The sequence below is a fragment of the Pyrgilauda ruficollis genome, unplaced genomic scaffold (assembly GCF_017590135.1).
Source record: "Pyrgilauda ruficollis isolate IOZ18807 unplaced genomic scaffold, ASM1759013v1 scaffold57, whole genome shotgun sequence".
Taxonomy (NCBI): Eukaryota; Metazoa; Chordata; class Aves; order Passeriformes; family Passeridae; genus Pyrgilauda; species Pyrgilauda ruficollis.
In genome coordinates this window covers 4,373,241-4,393,467 of record NW_024527377.1, presented here as the reverse complement: position 1 = coordinate 4,393,467, position 20,227 = coordinate 4,373,241, and the positions used below count along the sequence as shown (strand labels likewise).

Sequence of the window (20,227 nt, the reverse complement as noted above, 5' to 3'; positions counted from 1 at the left end):
GTCTCCTCCAGCTCTCCTTGGCATGGTAGCTCAGGGGGGCTCCAGGAGCCCGAGCCCAGGGTTGTGGGAGGGCCCCAGCAGCACCAGCCCAGGATGCACTTGGATAAACAGGAGCAAACAGCTCCACAGGGACTCTGTGAGTCACCAAGGTGTCCTGGTGAGATGGACAAGCTGGCAACAGGGGCAGAGCAGTGGGAGGAAAGCCTGGTCCAAGAGATGGAAGTGCACAGCAGAGCGCTCCAGCCTTGGCACTATCTGGGGTTTGCCATTGGCAGAAACACAGTTTGCTCTGCCCTCGGGAGTCACAGAGGTTTCTGGAAGGAGGGTGTCTGTCCCAGGGGTGGGGATGTGCCAGCACGCTGGGCTCTGGCTGTGCCTGGCCGGGGAGCAGTCCCTGCTGGTGAGCCGGGGCACGGGGTGTGACGGGCTGTCTGTCCCAGGTTTCGCCGGCACCCCGGGATACCTGTCCCCCGAGGTGCTCCGGAAGGACCCTTATGGCAAAGCCGTGGATCTGTGGGCTTGCGGTGAGTCAGACCGGGGCTGGAATGCCGGGCTGGGCTGGGCTGGGCGGGATGAGGCAGGCTGCTCATCCAGCGTGTCCCAAGTTGCAGTTTCCAGTCACACCTCAGGGAAGTCAGGGTGCAGGATTTACCCAGGAGGTGGCACATCACCCTGGGCAACACACTCTCTCCCAATCCAGGGGCACCCTTCTCTGAAGGATCACCCCGCTTTGGGTACATAACTCCCATTTATGTACCCAAAGCTCGCAGTCAGGCGAGACACTGCCTCTTTTCCCTGTGGTGCTGGTGCAGTCAGGCAATGCCTCCCTGCACTTGCAGCCATAGGGGAGCCTTTTTCCATCCACGATGGGGAGGAAGCATCACCCACCCCTGCAGGGCACCCACATTGGGCTCTGCGTGGTGGCTGCCACAGCCCTGAACCTCCCCAAGTGCTGAACTGGACACACCAACAAGCTTTTTGCTCTTTAAACACTGAGCAAATCTTCACGTTTCCGTGATTTCTGCTGCTGCTGCTGCTGCAGGCAGCTCTGGCCCATGCCTCGGCCATGGGAGATCATACACCTGTGTGAGCATGTGAGAGCCAGGCTGGGGGGTCCCTTCCCCCAGAACTGCTCTAAGCCAGGTCTCTCTCCCCCCAGCACCGTGCCACCGTGGCGTCATGCATGCACAGGCAGGAGACGGTGGACTGCCTGAAGAAGTTCAATGCCCGGAGGAAGCTGAAGGTAACTCTGTCCAAGCCGGCTGCTAAATGCACGATCACATCGTTGGTGGCTCGTTCCCTGGGTGGGAAACAACAGGGTGGTGTCTATGGCAGTGGTGTGGGGGTGATGGGCATTTGGGGACCCCATTGTGAAGAAGGGGAAAGAGGACTGAGTGGGGTGACAGCTTCATGTGGCTGGGGCTCCCAGCTGCTCAAAGAAAGCCATGGTGAAGTAAAGCACTGAGTCACACTGGACACTGGGTGAGGACTTTTCCACTGGAGCCAGTGTCAAGATAGCTTCTTTTTGAGGCTGGACATGGGTCTGAGAGACCTGAGACCCTTTGCCTGATGGCCAAGACACTTTGCAGCCAACAATAAAGTGATCCACAGACAGATAAAAACCTCACCCACCCCAGCAGCCCCACAGCCTTTCCCTTCTTGGATGCTGCCATGCACCACAGCCTGGATCCCTCTGAAATCACCACCTCCAGCTTGAGCACCTCCCTGAGGCACCCATCTCCCAGGTGCTGCTCAGCCTCAGCTGGCAGCAGGGCGCTGGGAATGGGCTCTGGAAATCACAATGCTGCCTGCAGAGCAGGGTGAGGCTGGTCTGTGCCACAGCCTGAGCCATCAGCACTCCAGGCCTGAACACAGTGTGACACAGAGCACTTCAGCTGCAGACCACTTACAAGATTATAAAGCAAAGAAACTGGCTATAAACTACTATTACTTTTCAGCTGGACAAGTAATCAAATTAGTTCAGGCATACACTTCAAAATAGTAATCCATTACTGTAAGCAATTAGTCCAAAGTAATCTCATTATACACTTAGCAACTAGTTAGTAGACTCAGCTGGAAGAAGGGAAGGATTTTTACAAATGTTGTTTTGTGGTGGTGATCTTTGCATGGCTCCCATGAGCAATTCCTGCCCTGCTGCTCTGAGCTGGCACAGCTTTAATCACAATTAAATCCAGTTCCACTCCCAGTGGGTCGCCTTGTTGCCAGCTGCTGGCCCCAGTCAGTGGGGTTGTGCTTCATCCAGGACAGGGTAGTATGAGAATGAAAGTGCCCTGCAGATTTAATATCCCTTTAATCTCGGAGGGAAGGCAGTTTTAGAGAATGCAACCCAATGCCAGTCATGGTGCTAGGGTATGGAGTCAGGTATTGAGAGCTGCCTTTGATGGCAGGAGGAGCATAGCAGTCCGTGGGCCAGTTTCCTTCCTTCCAGTGGCTGGGGACAGGTGCTGAGCAGGGCTTTCCTCCCCCAGGGATGGGGGCAGCAGCAGGGTGCAGGGGCCCGGGGTCCAGCACACCCTTTCCTTCTGCCTTCCTTGTCTTTCAGGGAGCCATCCTCACCACCATGCTGGCCACCAGGAACTTCTCCGGTAGGTGCTGTCTCTGGGACTCATCTCCTTGTCTTACGGGATACCCAGGGCAAACCTGTAGGGTCCCTGGAGAGCTGGCTTTGCCTTATGTGTCACAGAGAGGCTGAGGTTGCAGCCTCATGCCTCTGGGGATGTGTGGCTTTGGGTGCTCCTCAAGGAGAGGTCACCTGGCACCTCCAGGCTGGCTGCTGGCTTGGGATGCAGGAGAAAAAGTGTGTGGTTGAGACTCAGTGATCCACAGTGCTTTAGGGTTTTGGGGTTTGTGTGCACCCAACCATCTGACTTGTGCAGGGATGTGGGTGCTGGGGACAGCCAGAGCTCAAGCAGCTGGTTTTGTGCCCTGGAGAAATCTGTGGCTCAGGGAGAGCATCCTCTGCACTGGGAGTAGGGACAGGCCCCTGGTGCCACTGCAGGCAGATGGCAGCAGGACCTCGCAGGTCTCTCCCCAGGCAGGTGGATGCCCATCCTGCAGGATTCCCCACTCCCTTCCTGCCTCCCTACATCCCAAGGGCTGCCATGGCGACAGGACCGAGCATGGCAGCCCAGCCTGTGCACTGGAGAGGTCTCAGTGCAGCCAGAAGCCCCCTGCTCCAGTGCCCTCCCTGAGAGCTGTTCCCTCTGGGGACACCTCACTGCATGTGGGATTTCACAGGCGATTCCCCAGGCATGGAACCAAACGGAGCCGTGTGACTGCAGGGCTCATGCACCCGCTGTCACCTCCTGCGCTCCCCAGTGCTGGAGGGCTGGGACACACCAGCCAAGCCCTGCACGCTGCTCAGCTGGCTGGTGGCAGCTGTTTGGGGTCAGCTGGGTGTTTCAGGGCGCTTTGCTGAGGCTCCCCGAGTGCCAGGTGTAAGAGGTGGGCAGGGGTGCCAGGGCAGAGGGCTGTGGCCAGGGCTGGTATCTGCATTTGTCGTGGGGGGATCGTGCTGACACATTTAGCACTTGTGGCAGCGCTGGAGGAGTCCAGCAGCTGGGGGGATCCGATGTCAGCCCCACGCCGGGAGAGGCGGACAGGAAGCATGGAAAGGAAGGAAGTTCCAAGCATCTCTGCTAGTGCTGCCCGTCCCACGCACGGCCCGAGGGCTCGGCAGTGTCCCCTGGCCGGGGACAGGCGCTGGGCTCCAGCCGTCCCGCCCTGCGCTGGGTGGGGGTCCGGGGCAGTGGGGTGCGCAGCCGGGGGGCTGGGGCAGTGTCGGCAGCGGTGGGTGGGCACAGGGCAAGGCGCCTGCTTTTCATCCTTGTCAAAATGCGGGCTTGCAGCTGTCGGGCCGACGGGCCGGCAGCACATGATCCCGGCAGCATGGGGCTAAAATTAGAGGGCGGCAGGCGGGCAGCCCATTCCTCCACACTGCACCACGCCGGGTCAACAGCAGCGCCCGGCCAGAGCCCGCCTCTGCCGGGCAGCCCTGCCAGCCCCCTCCAGCCGCCCCAGGGACTTGGCGTGACGTTAGGGCTCGGGTCATGCCCCCGGCCAAGAGCCACTGCGGTAGGACAGGACAGTGCCGGCAAGGTCGCCCCTGAGCTCCCAGGGGTTGCAGCGGTGATTGCTGGAGAGAAGCCGAGCCCCGCCAGGCGGGCCGGGGGCTCCTGCCGCTCTGGCACCCGGCACCATGCTGCTGATCCTCGCCCTCCTGGTCCTGGTGCCCTGCCTGGCTCTGCTAATCTCCTTCCTCCTCTCTCCAGGAGGCAAAAGTGGTGGCAACAAGAAGAATGACGGCGTGAAGGTAAGCTCAGGCCGGTGCCCTGTGCTGCGGGGCGGTGCTGGGGGTCTGTGCCGTGCCGTGCCGTGCCGGCGGTGAGCGTTTCCGTGCCCTGCTGCCCGTGGGCTCTCCGTGCTGTGCCCGTGGTCTCGGCGCCACGCCGGCAGTCCCTGCTACACCCCGCGCTTTAAAGGGCAGCTGCTGGCTCGGCTGTCCCGGTGTGTCCCCGTGCCACCGGCCGGGCTCCTGCCGGCACAGGCAGCGCACAGGAGGCTGTGGAGGGCAGCGGGTGGTGCTGGAGGCTGCGCTGCGGGAACTCGCGGCTGTTTCAGTGCCGGCAATAGGCGCTTGTCCCTCTCTGCCCCCAGGGAGGGGGAGAGGCAGAGGCTGGACCAGGACAGGGGGCAGGAGGAGGCAGCTTTGCAGCCCAGGACCATGGCTCCAACAGCCGCTGTCTAGCGGGATGGGGTGGCCTCAGCTCCTGCTCGCTCAGCCTGGGGGTCCTGCTGCAGCTGGGGAGACTGGTCCCAATTCCTGTCCCATCCTGTACCAAGGGCTGGAGTGCTGCTGGGTGACACTTGGGTGCTTTTAACAGTGCTGCTTGTCCCCTGTGCCCAGTGCAGACAGCAAAGAAACGTGGTGGTGCTTCGACAGAGTAAATGGCTTGGTGATGCTCTAAAAACAAGCTGATGCTTGGTGGATCTTGTTTCTTGAGCTGCAGAGCCTGCAGGTTCATCAGCCCCTGCGAGGTGGGGTGCAGCACTGCTCCAGGAGAAGGAGGCAGCAGAATTCTGCTGTTTCTGGTGACGTGGAGATGTGGTGGATAACAGTGGTTATTGAGCTCTGTTAAACTCCTCCTGCAGGAAGGAATGGTCCATGCGAGGGTCCTCCTCTCCTTACCTGTTCCCTTCATAAATACAATGGATCTCTCAGCAAGGGAGAGCTGGCGTGGTGACATCCTCCATCGTGGTGACATCCTCCATCGTCAGGCAGAGCTTTGGGAGCTGGACTGCACTGTGGCCACTCTTCCTCCTCCGTAGGGGCCCTTTGCTGGGAGAACCTACAGAACCTTCTCCCACCCTTTTTCAGGGACTCAACTGTTGGGCTGTGACAGGTGCAGGGTTTTGGAAGAGCAGAGCCTCAGCCAGCTTCTTCCTTCCTCAGTACAAATGGTTGGTGAAGCTGACAGTCTAGGGATGGCATGTGTTTCTCTCACTCTTCCCAGACCCAGCAGCTGGGACAGGAGAAGCCTGCAAGGACTGAGACCGTGCACAACTCTCCAAAGCTGGGCTCAGCTCCACGAGAGGCCATTCTGGCCATGCAGTGTTGTTGTGCAGCATGAGGCTGATGGCCTGGATGGCTCTGAGAGGACATTACTTTGGGCTGTCAGGATATCATGAGACTCCCAGGACAGAATTAATAGTGCTGGGGTTGGCAGATCCCATGGTAGTCACAACACCCCATGTACCAGCCACTGCTGGCCTGTCCTCTGCTGCTCTGAGGTCCCAGTTGCTTCTGAGAGTCACCTAAGATGTCACACCACAGGTAGAGTTGACTTGCCACAAGCTCCTTGCTGGAGCACAGGTGAGACCAAACAGAAGATGCATTTTTAACCTATTAAAGGAGAGATTGCTGGATGAAGAGGCTTCATCAGGCACACTCCTGAATCTAATTTTCCAGCAAAAATGGACATTTTTGAATTTCTTTGTTGTGGTAGACAACAATTTGCCAGCCCAGCTTGCTAATGATGCTCCCTGTTGGACTTCAAAGGAGCTTTGAGGGCAGACATTATCCTGGGAAAAGAGGCACTTCACATTGTAGCAAAATAGCTTGTTTGGGTGAACAGCCTACTAGCTTTTCACTGAAACTCAGTGAGGAGAGTCTGGTTTCAGAGCAGGATCAGAGATGCTGGTTTGCATCCCCAGCCCTCAGCCCTCACTGCAAGAAGGGAGCAGATCATGAGGCTTCATTCCAAGTGCCACCTACCCACCAGCACTCATCTGAAGAGTGTGGACAAACTCTGAGAATGAATTTGCTTTTTTATTGCCCCCTTTTCAACAAGTAGAGGAGGGGAGACAGCTTGGTTGGATGGCCAGGAAGGTGCAGGAGGAGAAGACAAGGTAGAGACAACACTCCCAACAGCTTCCTTGCATTGTCCACCTTCAGCATAACCATCCCCACCTCTCATTTCCATGCTCAGCCTGGGAGAACCTGCAGCATAACTCATGCACGGGGAGGCTGCGTGTTGTGGGTGAAGCTCTAATGGCCCACTGGGCAGCCAGCAGATGTCAGGACACTGCTCAGCAGTGTTAACTTCTTTAACTGGCTGGAAAAGCAAGGTAGGAACTTGGAAGCCTGCCTTGAGTGGTTGGCATGGTGGGAAGAGAATGGTCCTGCCTGCTCAGAGCAGGGCCACGTGGTGTGGGTCACTGTCAAGAGAGTGGTGTCCCCCCTTGGAGTAACGTGCTGGACTGGCCATCCCCACGAGAGCAGGCAGATCCCAGGCAGATCCCAGGCAGCCACCCCTGCCTTTCCTGCCCAAAACTGTGCTGGGGGCAGCAGGCAGCTGGAGCTGCCCTCTGGCCTGTCTGCACAGCCCTCCAACACCAGCACAGTGCCAGCCCAGGCTCAGAGGGCTCAAAACTCACCCTCCTGGGGAAGTTCCTCACCTACTAAAATCATTCCTGGGACCAGAAATCCCCCTTGAGCCCTGCTCTGGGATCTGGGAGAGGTCCTCTGGTGCCAGCAGCTATGATACTTTCACTGCCCTGTGTAGTGTCACATCTTGTCCCATTGTAAACTGATGGAATCACTGCCCCGTGTCCCATCCTGTCCCGTCCTGGACTGATGAGCTCACTGCCCCGTGTTGCATCCTGTTACTGTATGTCCAGACTCGACATAGCGGTCACTGCTTTGTGTTGCATTCTGTTGCGTCTGAAATTTCTGCGGTTTGCTGCCCTGTCTCGTCCTTGGGTAGCAGAAGCTGTCAGTCCTTCCTGCAACAGCCCAGCTCCAGTGGCTCCCTTTCTCCATGAGGTTCCTGACAAAATGCCACAGCTCACTCTGCCCTTTAGGATGTCTTTTTTTTGGTGAAGGAAGGGCGAGAGATGGCCCAGTGCCTAAAGGGGTTACAAGAGTGCTGGAGAGGGACTTTGGACAAGGGCATGGAGTGATAGAACAAGGGGAATGGCTTCACACAGATAAAGGGCAGGTTTAGATTGGATATAAGGAAGAAATTATTTATTGTGAGTGTTGAGGTACTGGATGGAACAGATTGCTCAGAGAAGCTGTGGGTGCCCCATTGGTGGAAGTGTTCAAGGCCAAGTTAGATGGGGCTGCTCACAACCTGGCTACTGGGAACTGGAGAGATCTTCAAGGTCCCTTCCAATCCAAACCATTCTGTGATTCCATGATTTTATGACCTAGCAAGGAAGGGGAGAGCAGCAGTAGTAGAGGGGGAAACTCACTGAGGATGCTGGTGGGACTCAGGATATGAAAGGAGCAATGAGGGAGAATGGATATCATCAGTTTTTATGCTGTAGCCCACCCATGCACCCTAATGGGTTGCTCTATGGACTTTTCCAAGAGATTTGCACAGTGAGTGCTGCTTTTCCCTCTGCAGGGCAGACACAGCTGGTGCCTTGAATATGTTAAATATGCTGGCACAGCACTTTGTTATTTGCACTGCAGATTCTGATTTCTGCACGTTGGTATTCCCTGACGCACACTGGGATTCATTCCCTGGGAGCCAGAGGGGCAGAAGGGGTATGAGGTCAGCAGGCATGTCCCCCTGTCTCCTAGCTAAATTAAAGATGGAGATGGGCAGAGCACAGTAAGGGAGTACAGAAGTAGTTTGGGATTGCAAGCAGAAGAGCGGATATGGGGTCATCCAACTAAAAAACCTTAAAGCCTAGTGGTAGTGGTCAAGGATGGAGATAAATGTGCAGGTCTTCTCTTTGGTGTCCTGATTTAAAGCACTGGAGCTGTGCTCAGGACTGCTTCCCACACTGTGAGCCTGCCTTAAGGCCTTAATGCCTTTCTGGCCTTAAACCAGCCAGCTTAGGACTGGTCTAGTTTCAAAGCTAAAGGAGTGTCTCCACAGCAGTCAGTGCCATCAGCAGGTGCACCCAGAGCAGATCCAGAGAAGTCAGTAGAGCATTCACACGGGGCACAGGGCTGTGGTGAAGCTACCTTAGCTTTTCAGGACCCCGCTTCTGTTCCTGTGAGCTTGCCAGCCTGGTGACAGGCCACCAGAGTGGTCTTTGACTCCTAGGGGATTCCCTTTTGCACTAGCCAGGTCCTTGCGATGAGCAACCCCAGAGATTGTGGCAGGTCAGGAGAGAAAAGTGCTGGCAGGAATGCGGGGAGGGAGCTGCAAGTCACCACCAACACTGCAGCCAGCGGCACGTCCCCGCAGGAGCAACGAGTCCCTCTGCGCCTTTCGTTTGCCCATGAGGACCAAGAAGGGTGGCTCAGGAGCTGCTGCCTTTCATGTGCTGCTCTCAGCCTTTCTCACTCTGTGTCTCTTCCTGTTCCATCTCTTCTCCTTGTTTTTCCAGAAAAGAAAGTCCAGTTCCAGCGTTCAGTTAATGGTGAGTGTCCTTCGTCTTCCTAAATGCCGATATTGCTGGGCCTCTCCACATGTTCCAGCTTCCCCCGTTTTTGGAAGTTACCTCGGGGTAGGGAAGAAGGGACAGAGGGGTTGGAGGGAACATCCTCAAAGCCGTATCACCCACAAACCCCATTAACAGGGTTGGTGCAGGCACTTGCTGGCCACCAGCTGGTGGGACGCCAGCCCTGGTTCTTGCTGATGGGTTCTCATGCCGTTTCTCCCAGTTCTCCTGACTCAGGTCTGCAGGCTGCATCGGTCCAAGGAGCCTTGGAGAAACACCTTCCATGCCTCTGCGGGGACTGTATGGTCATGGGACACCTTGCCAACCTACATCGGGGTCTTCTGGGTAATACACAAGCAAGGCTCTGCTGGGAAGAGCTAGCAGAGCCATTGCTCTAGCTCCGCTAGCAGAGTTGCCTTGATGAGGCTCCCGGAGAGAGATGGGGGGTCAGTACCCCTCTCCCCCAAATCTGTGTAGTGCTCAGCTGTTTCTTGAAAGAGCTGTGTCTCAGCCTTCAGTGGTCCATGTGGGTCTTGGAAGCACTGTTTTATTGTACATTTCTCTCCCTACTCTGCGGTCAGTGTGGTCTCTCTCACTCCTGCACAGTCCCCTCTTTCTCATCCCAGCTCCTTCTCGCTGTTAATTTGTACATCTCTCTCTTTATTGTACAGTCAACATGGTGTCTTCCACCCCTGCACAGCCCCTCTCCCTGCCCCTCCGGCAACGCTCCTAGGAACCCACCACATGGCCCCTGGACCTGCCCCCCTCTCTGTCCCCACAGGTGTCAGTAGGAAAGGCAGCGCCGTTCCTACGAGACCCTCCACAGCCCACCTCTTGTGCCCTTGGCGACAAGGAGTGGAGGTCAGGGAGGGCTCTGCCAGTGCTGCCCCAGAGCTGTGGTTGAGGACAGGTTGGACCTGCTGGCGTTTTCCTTGGTTTCTGTCTGTTGGCACAGTTGAGCGCTGTGGGGTCAGACTCGGGGGGCTGTCGAACACACGAGCACCATCTGTCACGGGGAGAAGACTCTTCTCACCACGCCGTGTCTCCTCTCTGTTCTTTGCTCAGGAATCATCGGAGAGCACCAACACCACCATTGAGGATGAAGACACCAAAGGTACCAGTGGGGGCAAGTGGGAAGGTGGGCAGGTTTTGGAGGGGTGCCCATAGGTCTGGCCACCCCTCACCAGATATTTGTCACAGCAAAACCCACCACCATCAAGCTGCCTCAGGGCCTGTCAGAAGTTGTTTTAACTCCTCACTGCTGGGTTACTGACACGAGCAGCTGGGGCACTGCTGGTGAGGAGAGAGGTGCTCCCATGAACAGGGATGTTCCCTGAAAGCAGGTGTGGAAATGGCAGAAATCTTCAGGGATAGCAGCCTGGCTGCTCTTTTAAAATAAGCTTCCCTTTGGGAAAAGCCTCCAGGGGAAATCCCTGTCTGCTGCCTGCCTGCCTGCCTGCCTGCCAGAGGCAGCTTTCTAAGAATAACCCAGGGAATAATTTATCCGTGTTAATTTGTAAAGTCTCTCGATGAAGTGATCTCAGCACAAAGCAAAATGGACTTCGGCCTGACATGAGAGCTAATGGAACAACTTGTCCTCCTGGAGAGGGGCTCCTTGGGCCTGGATGTGGAGGCAGGTGGTGCTCAGGAAGTGATGGGATTCCCTCGCCTTTCTGAACTCCTGGGAACACGCTCCCTCTCCTTTCATGAGTCACAATGCAAAGGGGGAAAAAAAAAAGTCAAGCATGATGCCAATTTGCATTTGAAGCAGAGCTTTGTTAAGAGGCCCGGGGTTACCTCTGACAGTTCCTCCTGCATCCCTGGGAGCCCCAAAGCCGTTCTTGTAGCCCATCCCTTCCCAGATGAACCGGCAGAACCTGGAATCTCTGGCAGAGGCTGCACAGCTCTGTGCCCTTTGCAGGGTCCCTTCTTGTATCTCCTGGGGTGGCTGCACATATCACTCACCCGTCTCCTCCCTTCTGAGACTGTCTCCTCTCATTTCAAAAGGAAAGTGAGAGTATCCTTGGTCCAGCTTGCCCTAGCTGGCCTCTGCTGTGACTTCATGGGCTAGAGGGTCCCAGCTTAGCAAGCTTTTTCAGCCAAGACCAACCTTTCCCAGCTTTTGGGCTGAGGGTAGTTTCCCACTTGGTGATTAACCTTTTGGCTCTTTAGGAGATTACAGGCTTTTTCAGTTTTGCCCTGGCTTGGAAAATCTGGAGATGAAGATCCCTTCTCCACCTCTCTCTCCCCAGCCACTCTCCTGCTTTTTCCCTGTACATTTTCCAAAGTCCCCCCAAATCCTGTGGTCTGTTTCTGATGAGATAAAGATCTCTCACCGATATGGTAACCCAGTGCCTACTTCTGGTTTGTTTTATCCTTTTATTTCCCTTTTCTCTTTAAACCAACAGTACGGAAGCAAGAAATCATTAAAGTCACAGAGCAGCTGATTGAAGCAATAAGCAATGGCGACTTCGAGTCCTACACGTGAGTGTGCCCAGAGTGGGTTTGGGCTGGGTGAGGGCTCAGCCTCCCAGACCAGGGTCTCTCACTCTTACAGTGCTGCCCAGGAGATTTACTGCTGCCCACGGCAGGGTGACCAGGTTAATGTGGTGGTGAGGAGTGGAGACCATCCAAGAGAAGAAGGAGACATCAGTTTCCAAGCCTGATGCTGCTCTTGAGCTCAGCTGACCACAGTTCTCTGGTCTCACTGTCACAGATGAGCCAAATTTTTGGTTTGCAGAAAGAGGAATAATTGTAAACATGACTTACGGTGAAAGAAGCGTTGGTATCCATGGAATCCATTATATCCAGATTGCCACAGGCTGCTCTGAAGTGTAGATGATTTCTGCTTGCTGAACTGATGCTGTTCAGAGTACACTTCTGTGTCCAAGGCTGATGTAATTAGTGATGTCTGAGTGAGTGCAGGTTGTCATCCCTGCCTCAGAGGATCGCAGCAGGGATATTTTGACACAAAGAAGATAATATGAGCTTTTCCCCTGATGTCTTCCTTTCTTGTAAAGAAGATGACAATGTTTGAGGAGATTTAATTGCAGAGGGTGACTGATGGAGAAGGCACCCTGCCTTGGAGGGGCCTTGGCTACAGTTAGTGGGCAGGAGGGGAGGTGTGTTGGGCAGAGTGCAGGGTTGAGGTCAGATTTTTGCAAGAATTATGGGTGCAGACACTCCTCAGCCTCAGGCTGAGGGAGCAATCCCAAGCAGGATGCATTTGGGTTCTTCAGGCTCTCATGCCAGAAGTGGTGAGATAACCTCTCCCTTTTCTCTCCCTTTCCTGGCTCCCCAGGAAGATGTGTGACCCTGGAATGACTGCTTTTGAGCCTGAGGCTCTGGGCAACCTTGTGGAAGGCCTAGATTTCCACCGATTCTACTTTGAAAACCGTAAGCAGCTCATTTGCTTTCTGAGGGACCCCTCCCACCTCCCATATGCCTGTCTTGACTTCCTTCAGTTTGTTGGAGGGAATAGGGCTAGGGTTCCTGTGGGAGCATCTCTGGCTCATCTGGAAGATCCCAGCAGGGGCTGTTGGGTCACCTGGGGCCAGGTATCTGTAGAGGTTAGCCGTTTTCTAGGTGGACCCATCCTGAATCCACCTGTACAGCACTTACTCAGCCCCATCAAGTAGAGAGCTTAACACAAGTGTCTCCCCTTCCAACATTGCTGCCACCCTGAGCAAGAGTCACCCAAACTCCTTCTCCTGCCTAAATCCACTTGTGCTTGTTCCCTCTCCAGTGTGGTCCCGGAACAGCAAGCCCGTGCACACGACGATCCTGAACCCCCACATCCACCTGATGGGGGACGAGTCTGCCTGCATTGCCTACATTCGCATCACGCAGTACGTGGACTCTGGAGGGATCCCCCGCACTGCCCAGTCCGAGGAGACCCGCATCTGGCACCGCCGGGATGGCAAATGGCAGATTGTTCACTTCCACAGATCTGGCGCGCCCTCGGTCCTACCGCAGTAAGCCCTGTGAGCATCGGGGCAGGGCACAGGGGATGGGCAGGGCTGGCTGCGGGCACGCTGCAGCGCTGGGGCTCACAGGATGTGGGATCCTGTCCTGAGCATCTCTGGGGGGGAGTTGGCTGGTTGCTGTGAGGTAGCAGTGGGGAGAGGGATGCTCTGCCAAAGGGATGGTGAAAGCGAATTCCGGCTCCTCCGGGTTTGTGTTTTGCAGCTGAAGCGTGGCCCTGCCCGTGCTGGGTTTGTCACTGACTGACTACCAAGGGGAGACCCCCTCCGACATGTTCACCTACGGGACTTTGGCTGTTGGCTCTGCTGCTTGGTTCCCGCTGGAATAACCCCTCGCTTCTCACCGCACACACACGACAGCCCCGCCAGTGCAGCACAGGCATCCCATCACCCCCACCCTGCCGGAGCCGTGGCGCTGGGCCCCCTTCCTCTGCATGAACCAGAAAAAGAGAAACAATGGACTTAAACCCCAGCATCTGGCCGCTGTACAGGCCCCCCTCATCGGCTGCACAGCGTCGGTGGGCCTTCTCACTTCCCAGCACATCTCCTGAACTGGGCTCAGGCTCATCATCCACCTCCATCCCCACCTCTGCTGGAAGCCCTCCGAGGAAGAGGGGGGCAGTTTTCAGCTGCTCTCTGCTGCATCCTCCCTGCGTGCTGGTGGATTTTGCTTTGCTGCTATCAAGGTCCCTGTCTGCTGCCATGACTCCTGCCTGCTCCCAGCCTGAGTTCCTGCTTCCCAGCAGCCTCGTCCAGGGAACTGCAATTGAATCCATTTGCCAAGTCCATTTTTCATGCGTACCTGTGCAAGGAGGGCCATGTTTGGATGGGTGAGTAAAGACTATCTGTTCATTTTCTCTTCCCAGCACAGGCTGGTTCCTTCTCAGGAGAGCAAGTAGGTTTGCACCCTGGCTCCAGGCAACTGCTGTGCCAAGAAGGACGCTCTCCCTTCTTCCTCCCTTCTCCCTTTGGAGCAGAGACTGGCGATGCTGGGAGAAGAGAGGAGGAGAATGACAACTGCTTCCCATCAGCACAGATGGGAACTGGGGCTCTCCCATCCATGTCTGGGGCCTCCTCCTCACCTACCACCCAGCCTGGATCCTTTACCCCAGCACCCACCCCTGCCCCCCACATACAGCACTGGCGTTCCCTTGCTCCTGACTCCCAGGACGGGATGGGGGCAGCCAAGCTGGCTGCTGGCTCGGGGCACAAACCTCCATGGCCCACGGGACTCCTTCCAGCGACAACAAGGAATGCAAGCTTTAGTGACAAACTGCAGAATCTGATTGTGCTTCAACAAAAACAAACAAGCCTTTCGCTGTCATCTCCTTTGAGCGCATGCCTTTTTATAGGGAAAAAAACCAACCTACCGTGTATTTCGTAACTTGATTTTGAGTATTTGCTGAAATGGATCTTTATGTAATAACTAGAAATATTCAACTGTTTAAGTGGGGCAGGAGGGGGGATTTTCGGGGGTTGCTGTTTTTCATTGCGTTTACATTTGAAGTGGGGTTGTTCTGCCACAATGCTCCTACCAGGGGTCCCACGGCTGCCAGCCCCCTCCTCTCACACCGTGGTGGCTTGTCCCATTCTGTCCCACAGTGCTGGGTGGCAAAGGCACCCGTCTCCAGGGGCACCCATCTCCAGGGGCACCCACCTCCAGGGACACCCACATCTCCGTGGCACCTTCCTGCACCCCGTGGGTCTTCCTGCAGGGCAAACCACAGTGGTGGCTCTGGGAGTGCCACCAGCATGTGGCTTTCAGGACAGAAGACATGGCCGGGAAGGGAAATGTTGGTCTCACCTCTTTGCCATCAGGTAGAGGTCTGAGGGTGGGTGTTTTTCTGGCAATTCTTCCATTTCACATTCTCTTTTTCCTGACTGGAGCCTCTTCACTCACTGATGTGGGGCTCCTGCAGCACTGCTGCCCCGGGGTACTTTCTAGCTCCACTCTCTTTGTCTGCATGGTGTTTAACTTCTAGACGGTGCGTGTGTTGAAAAACAAAGAAACGAACAAAAACTGCTTGTTTTGGAACCTAAAAAAAAAAAGGAAAAAGGAAAAAAAAAAAGGAAAAAAAAAGAGGAAATGTTTCCTCCATGTAAATTCTGAGTGTGTATTTTGCCTTTTCTGTGGCTTTGAATGCTTTGCTCTCTGTTGAGGCAGGGACGGCCACCATGCCAAACGCAGCTGCATCCTTGCAGACTGCAAAAATATTTTCCCACTGGATGGAGGGGAAGAAGTCTAAACTGCTGGGGCATGGACAGGCCCTGAGAAGTGTTTTGGTGTGTTCCTCTGTGCCAGCAGTGTGATGGCTGCTGGTGATGTTTGTAGGAGATGCCTTTTTGGGGGCAAATCACAGAGCTGATCCAGGGTGCCCATGGGGTTCCCCATGCCTTTGGTGGACCTGTGCACCATAGGCTTGCAAGAGTTCCCCAAAGCAGGGAAATCCATGCAGGGAAAGGATTAGCTTTTAAGGTAGAGTTTAGGTGTTTTTACAGATCTGTTTTTCTTCCTGTAGTCATATAGTGCTGAAGTTTTTTTTTTAATTTTTAAAGGAAGGACTCAGCTCTTTCACAGTTCTCTCTCTCCCTCTCCAGAGCTGGCTCTGAAGCCAGCCGTGGTCAGTGTCATCCACCTTCTGATGTCCAAGCTCTCTGGGTGTCAAGAGGATTTTTGGGAACTGGTATAAGGTGGATGATGATGGAGGACATCACATCAGGGCTCTGCATGGGGGCTGAAGGGAAGATGCCATCACAGCCTGGTTTTGATGCTGATGATAGCTGTGGATCTTGAGTGGGCTGTGAGGGTGAAGCTGCTCCAGCAGCTGCTACTGAGAAAGGACTGGGACTGGGGGTCTGGTGGGATTCCCTGGGAATAACAGATGAGATGTTGGGGTAGATACAATCTCCTTTCACTGAGAACCCACAGTCACTTCTAGGGAGAAGCATCTTGGCTCCCAGGAAGGCTTTGAGGTGTCTTTTTGGAGGGGGTTTCTCCTTGAGTTTTCCCTAAGGTCATCTCCCCAGGAGGCAGCTGGATGTCCTTGCAACACTCCTTTGCAAGGGAAGCAGAGTCTGAAGTTTAAACTCATTCTAGTCTTCCAGTCAAGCTGCAGCCTGACCAAGGAAGACCCAACTTCCCAACGTGCCCACGCTGGCAGCATTAAGCACCTGCACTTTAGGGGTCTGTCCTGCCTGGTGTCTCTGCCCCACCTTGCCCTGCTTCTCCAGAGCAGGTTCCTGTATCTCCAGAGCATCTCAGCAAGCACTGATGGACCTCCACCTTTTCTTTCAGTATCCATGGAAAGCATCTGTTTCTGTCTTCCTTTGCAATTGCTGATTTCTCCTAAACTTGCAGGAAAGCTATATAAATAAGTTTCCACCATCCTTCTTTGGCTGGAAGAGCCAGGGATGCTGCTGTTACATCTCCACTTTTAAGCTGTTGGCACTGTCCTTGACACATGCAAACGAGCATTGCCCCAACAATCCCACCATGGTTCTGGGAATGACAATGTCCAGGGATGTTCCCAATAAGCAACATGGACAGGGCCACCTTGTTGGAATAGAGTTTACCACCATGGACATCCCGTCCCATCAGCCTCAAGGCTGGAGATCAGGCTATGGCACATTTAATTTCTTGGCACAGACAGAACTCCTCTCCTCCGGTCTCCTGGTGCCTCGTTCAAACCAAACTCAGAAGTCCTCCAAACTCATCCTCTCTTCCACCTCTCCCAGACCACGGGGGATGTCTGACTGGAGGCACTTGCTGTGGTGGTGTCGAGCTCCCAGCTCCACAGGTGGGTTTGGGAGCTGCCTGTTTTCCCTTCCTGGCTGCCAAGGTCCACTGGCAACATCATAATTTCTCACATCTTGCTGATGCATCCCCTCTGGAAGACAAAGAGGCCTCTGCTCTTTGTTGGAGGAGCAAGCACCCTCCTCCTCACCCCAGCCAGACACCGCTGGGAGAGTTTCCCCCCCAAACCCACATGAAATGCTCCTTCTGCCAGGCACCAAATCCTTGTCTGACCCCAAACCTGCTTCTCCTCCCATGGATGCCCCCATGGATCTCCAGAAGCTGGAGGAGGCAGCAGTCATCTACTCCCACTTGGAGCTCTCTGTGGGCTCTGCAGCCTGTGGTGGGATTGCAGTGCCGTGTGTGGGGGGGCAGCCCCACAGCCCCATGGACCAAGAGTGTCTGCCAGCAGGAGATCACATCCTCTGATCACCCCAGGAGACAGACTGACCCTTCTTCCCCACCACAGGACGGGTTATGGTGTACTCCACGCTCTTGATGCTGCACAGATCCTCCAGCCAGCAGAGACCTTGCCCTTGCCCATGTCCCAAGGTGCAGGTCCTGTCCTTATCAGACAGGGAAACCCGGATGTGAACAGGCTGTGGGGACACCAGAGCAGGGGCTGGTGGCCACTCTGTCACCAGATTGATCTGAATCTCCTTCCCTCCTGCAGGTTATCAACAGGGAGTGGGAGAGAGGGAGCAGTGGAGGGGACTGTATCGAGTGGCTCCTTCCTTCTTTGGATTGTTGTCCCTTTTTTCTAATTGTTGCACAATTTTAGGGCTTTTGTAACATTTTTTGGACAAGCAGGGAAAATATGTTAACAGTGGTTTAAGGAAAGAAAATGAGATCTATCTCTCTCTCTTATATATTATATATATATAAAAAAATATATATACTTACAGGAAATCTCTATGGAAATATTTATTTAAGATGATAGCAAAAAAATATATTATAATTAAGAGTATACCGAGCTTTGTCACGTAACAAAAAATCAAGCCCCGGGGAGGGGTCGCTGCCTGTCCCCTCGTGTCTGTTCGTCCGTACGGTTGCAGCTGAAGCCTTTTTCTTCTCTTTTTGTAAGTGCACTCGAACTGTTGAGCAGTGTGACCGTGTTGGATTCAGTGGGAACTTGGGGGGGGTGGGGGAGGATTGATTTTGTTTCCTTTTCCTTTGTCTTTTCTGAACCTGCGGCTGTGAACAGAATGATCACTGCTCAAATCGGATGCTCTGTTTGGGGAGGGCGGTGCGGGGGGGACGGGGAGCGGGGTGGGTGTGGGAGGGAGGGCGAGTGTCAGTTTTATTCTTGGTGTTCAAGTGCAATAAATAGCTACCAACTTCTGAGCATGGAAACGGATGATTCTCCGTCACTGCAGTGACTCAGACCGTCTGCCACCCCCTTGTCCCTCCATCACCACACTCCTGTCCTCGAAAGCATCGAGGCTGAGACCAGGCCTTGGGCAGGGGCTGCAGGTATCCTGCTGCCTGCAGGATGCTGGGACTCTGGACGCTGCCCACCGCTGGTCTCCAGCAGCTCTGGGGTTTCAGGGAGCTCAGTGTGCTGCCCAGACCCAGCTCATTGCCATCCAGCCCTTTTCCCAGGGACAGGGCTTTGGGTGCTGCAGGTGTCTGGGAGCCCCCAGCAGGTGTTCAGGCTAGATGAGGGGTGGGGGTGCCCACTGGGCAGTTTGGGGGAGTTTAGAGGAAGTGCTGCTACAGGGTGAGGGACACAGGACCTCCAGCTAAGTCCAGGGAGGCTTTGGGGGGCTCCCAAGGGCACCTGCTGGGCTTTGCTCAAGCAGGTGGGCTGGTACCTCAGGGGACTGGAGTCAGGCTGCCACATTCCCTGTTCCTGCTCCAGGCCAGGCCCACCCCAAGGGGTTGCCCCTTTGCCCCCTGTCCCTGCCATCTGCCCCAGCAGGTGTCAGCAATGGAATGTTCCCGCTGCTGCGTCCCCCCCAGCCCCGGGCAGCCACGCATGGCACAGGACACGTGTCCTCTGGATGTGCCACTGCCCCACTGCCTTTTGCCCTTGGTGTCCTCCCTCAGTGCCAGCTTTGCCTCCCAACCACGTCCCTGGCACAGCCTCAGCTCCATCCCTCCCATCGCTCTGCAGCACAGTGCTGGGTGATGGCAGCTACTAAAGGAGAGCCCTGAGGATCCCAGGATTGCAGTGGGGATTTGGGGAATACGGTAGGACCCCATGCAGGTAGGAAAAGCTGAGAAACATCTTGGTCAGCCCAGAGCAGCTTCATGCTGTGGGAAGGCATCAGGTTCTCCTGGTTCTTCTGGTGCTTTGTGGCCAGCAGTGCCATCACGAAACCCTGGAGTCCATCACCCCCCCTGTGTGTGCCCCTCCAGGGCCAGCCCAGCCCAGGCTCCCTGGCCAGCACCCACAGCGATGGCCAGGCAACACCGTGACCTCCAGAGGCCTCCTGCTCAGTAAATAGTGTCAAGGTTAGAGCAAGGGATTCATTGGGGCCATAAATGTTTATGGCAGGCCCTCCCCGCTCCCCAGCCGCCGTGGCCTGAGCTTTCCATCAGCCACGCTTTTATGGCCGGACTCTAATGATTAACCCAGGGCCAGCAGGCGAAGGGGCTGTGCTGCCAGAGCCCCACACACCCAGAGCAGCTGGAGCTGGGGACCCCCATCGCCCCCACGGGCCACAGGAGGAGGATGGGGAAAGCCATCGGGGGTCCTGCAGGAGGAAGGAAAGGCACAGCCGTCTGGAAATGGGCTCAGCATCCCCGGACAAAAGGAGGTGAGCAGACAGGAGGAGGTGTAGGAGCCAGTCCTACCCTCTTGGAGGGGCAAAGGCAATAATTAAATCTCCTGTACTGTAGGGAAAGAAGACTGCAGCCTCCTGACAGATTTCACCCTGGAGGCTCAGGCCATGGTGCCAGACCCAGTGCACCAGGAGCACATCCACAATCCAGACACAGACCCTCATTTTTTCTTTGTCCTATAGTTTTGTTTTTACCAGGACAAAGATTTGCAGAAAAAAAGACCAGGAGGAGCTGTGCCCCTCTAGATGTGCATGGGAGGTGCTGGAAGCTCCTCTGGGTGTGCCTTTCTTCCACGCTGAAGACGCCCCAAATAACCCAGGCAGGGGCTGTGTCACACAGCTATGGGTGAGCTGATGGCACATGGCACAAGGGACACATGGCACTGGGATGGTGGGGACTGGCAGCATCAGGTCCAAACAGCCTCGTCCAGGAGGTCACCAAGACCCCAGGCCAGCAGTGTCAACAGGAGGTGGGACATGGGCTGATCTACCCCAAAATCACACGCAGACACTGAAACCCAGCCCTTCTCCTTTCCCTGGGAAAAGCAGCACTCAGGGCTGGGGCCACACCTTGGATCTCCCTTGGCAACAGACACAGGTCCTCCTTGGACACTGGGTCCAGCTGAAACCTGTCCCTGACCTCCTGCACACCTGAGGGACAGGTTACACCATCTCTTCTCTCCCTTCAAATCACCCCAACCCTGCCAGACACCACAGAGAAGAGCCACCCTGACCCACCAAGA

The 20,227-nt window shown here is 55.3% G+C and overlaps 1 protein-coding gene across 1 annotated transcript in view; it reads left to right on the top strand.

Annotated features, from left to right (window-relative positions):
• The window catches only part of CAMK2A (calcium/calmodulin dependent protein kinase II alpha), a 32,842-nt gene extending 14,791 nt beyond the window's left edge, over window positions 1-18,051 (top strand). Inside the window, exons 8-18 of the mRNA XM_041482215.1 lie at window positions 441-524; window positions 1,043-1,086; window positions 1,160-1,243; window positions 2,564-2,606; window positions 4,293-4,333; window positions 8,869-8,901; window positions 9,988-10,036; window positions 11,331-11,406; window positions 12,224-12,318; window positions 12,668-12,905; window positions 13,111-18,051. Of these exons, the coding sequence (XP_041338149.1) occupies window positions 441-524; window positions 1,043-1,086; window positions 1,160-1,243; window positions 2,564-2,606; window positions 4,293-4,333; window positions 8,869-8,901; window positions 9,988-10,036; window positions 11,331-11,406; window positions 12,224-12,318; window positions 12,668-12,900 (782 nt within the window). The 3' untranslated portion in view covers window positions 12,901-12,905; window positions 13,111-18,051. The remainder of the gene's footprint in view (window positions 1-440; window positions 525-1,042; window positions 1,087-1,159; window positions 1,244-2,563; window positions 2,607-4,292; window positions 4,334-8,868; window positions 8,902-9,987; window positions 10,037-11,330; window positions 11,407-12,223; window positions 12,319-12,667; window positions 12,906-13,110) is intronic.
• Window positions 18,052-20,227: the final 2,176 nt, after the last annotated feature.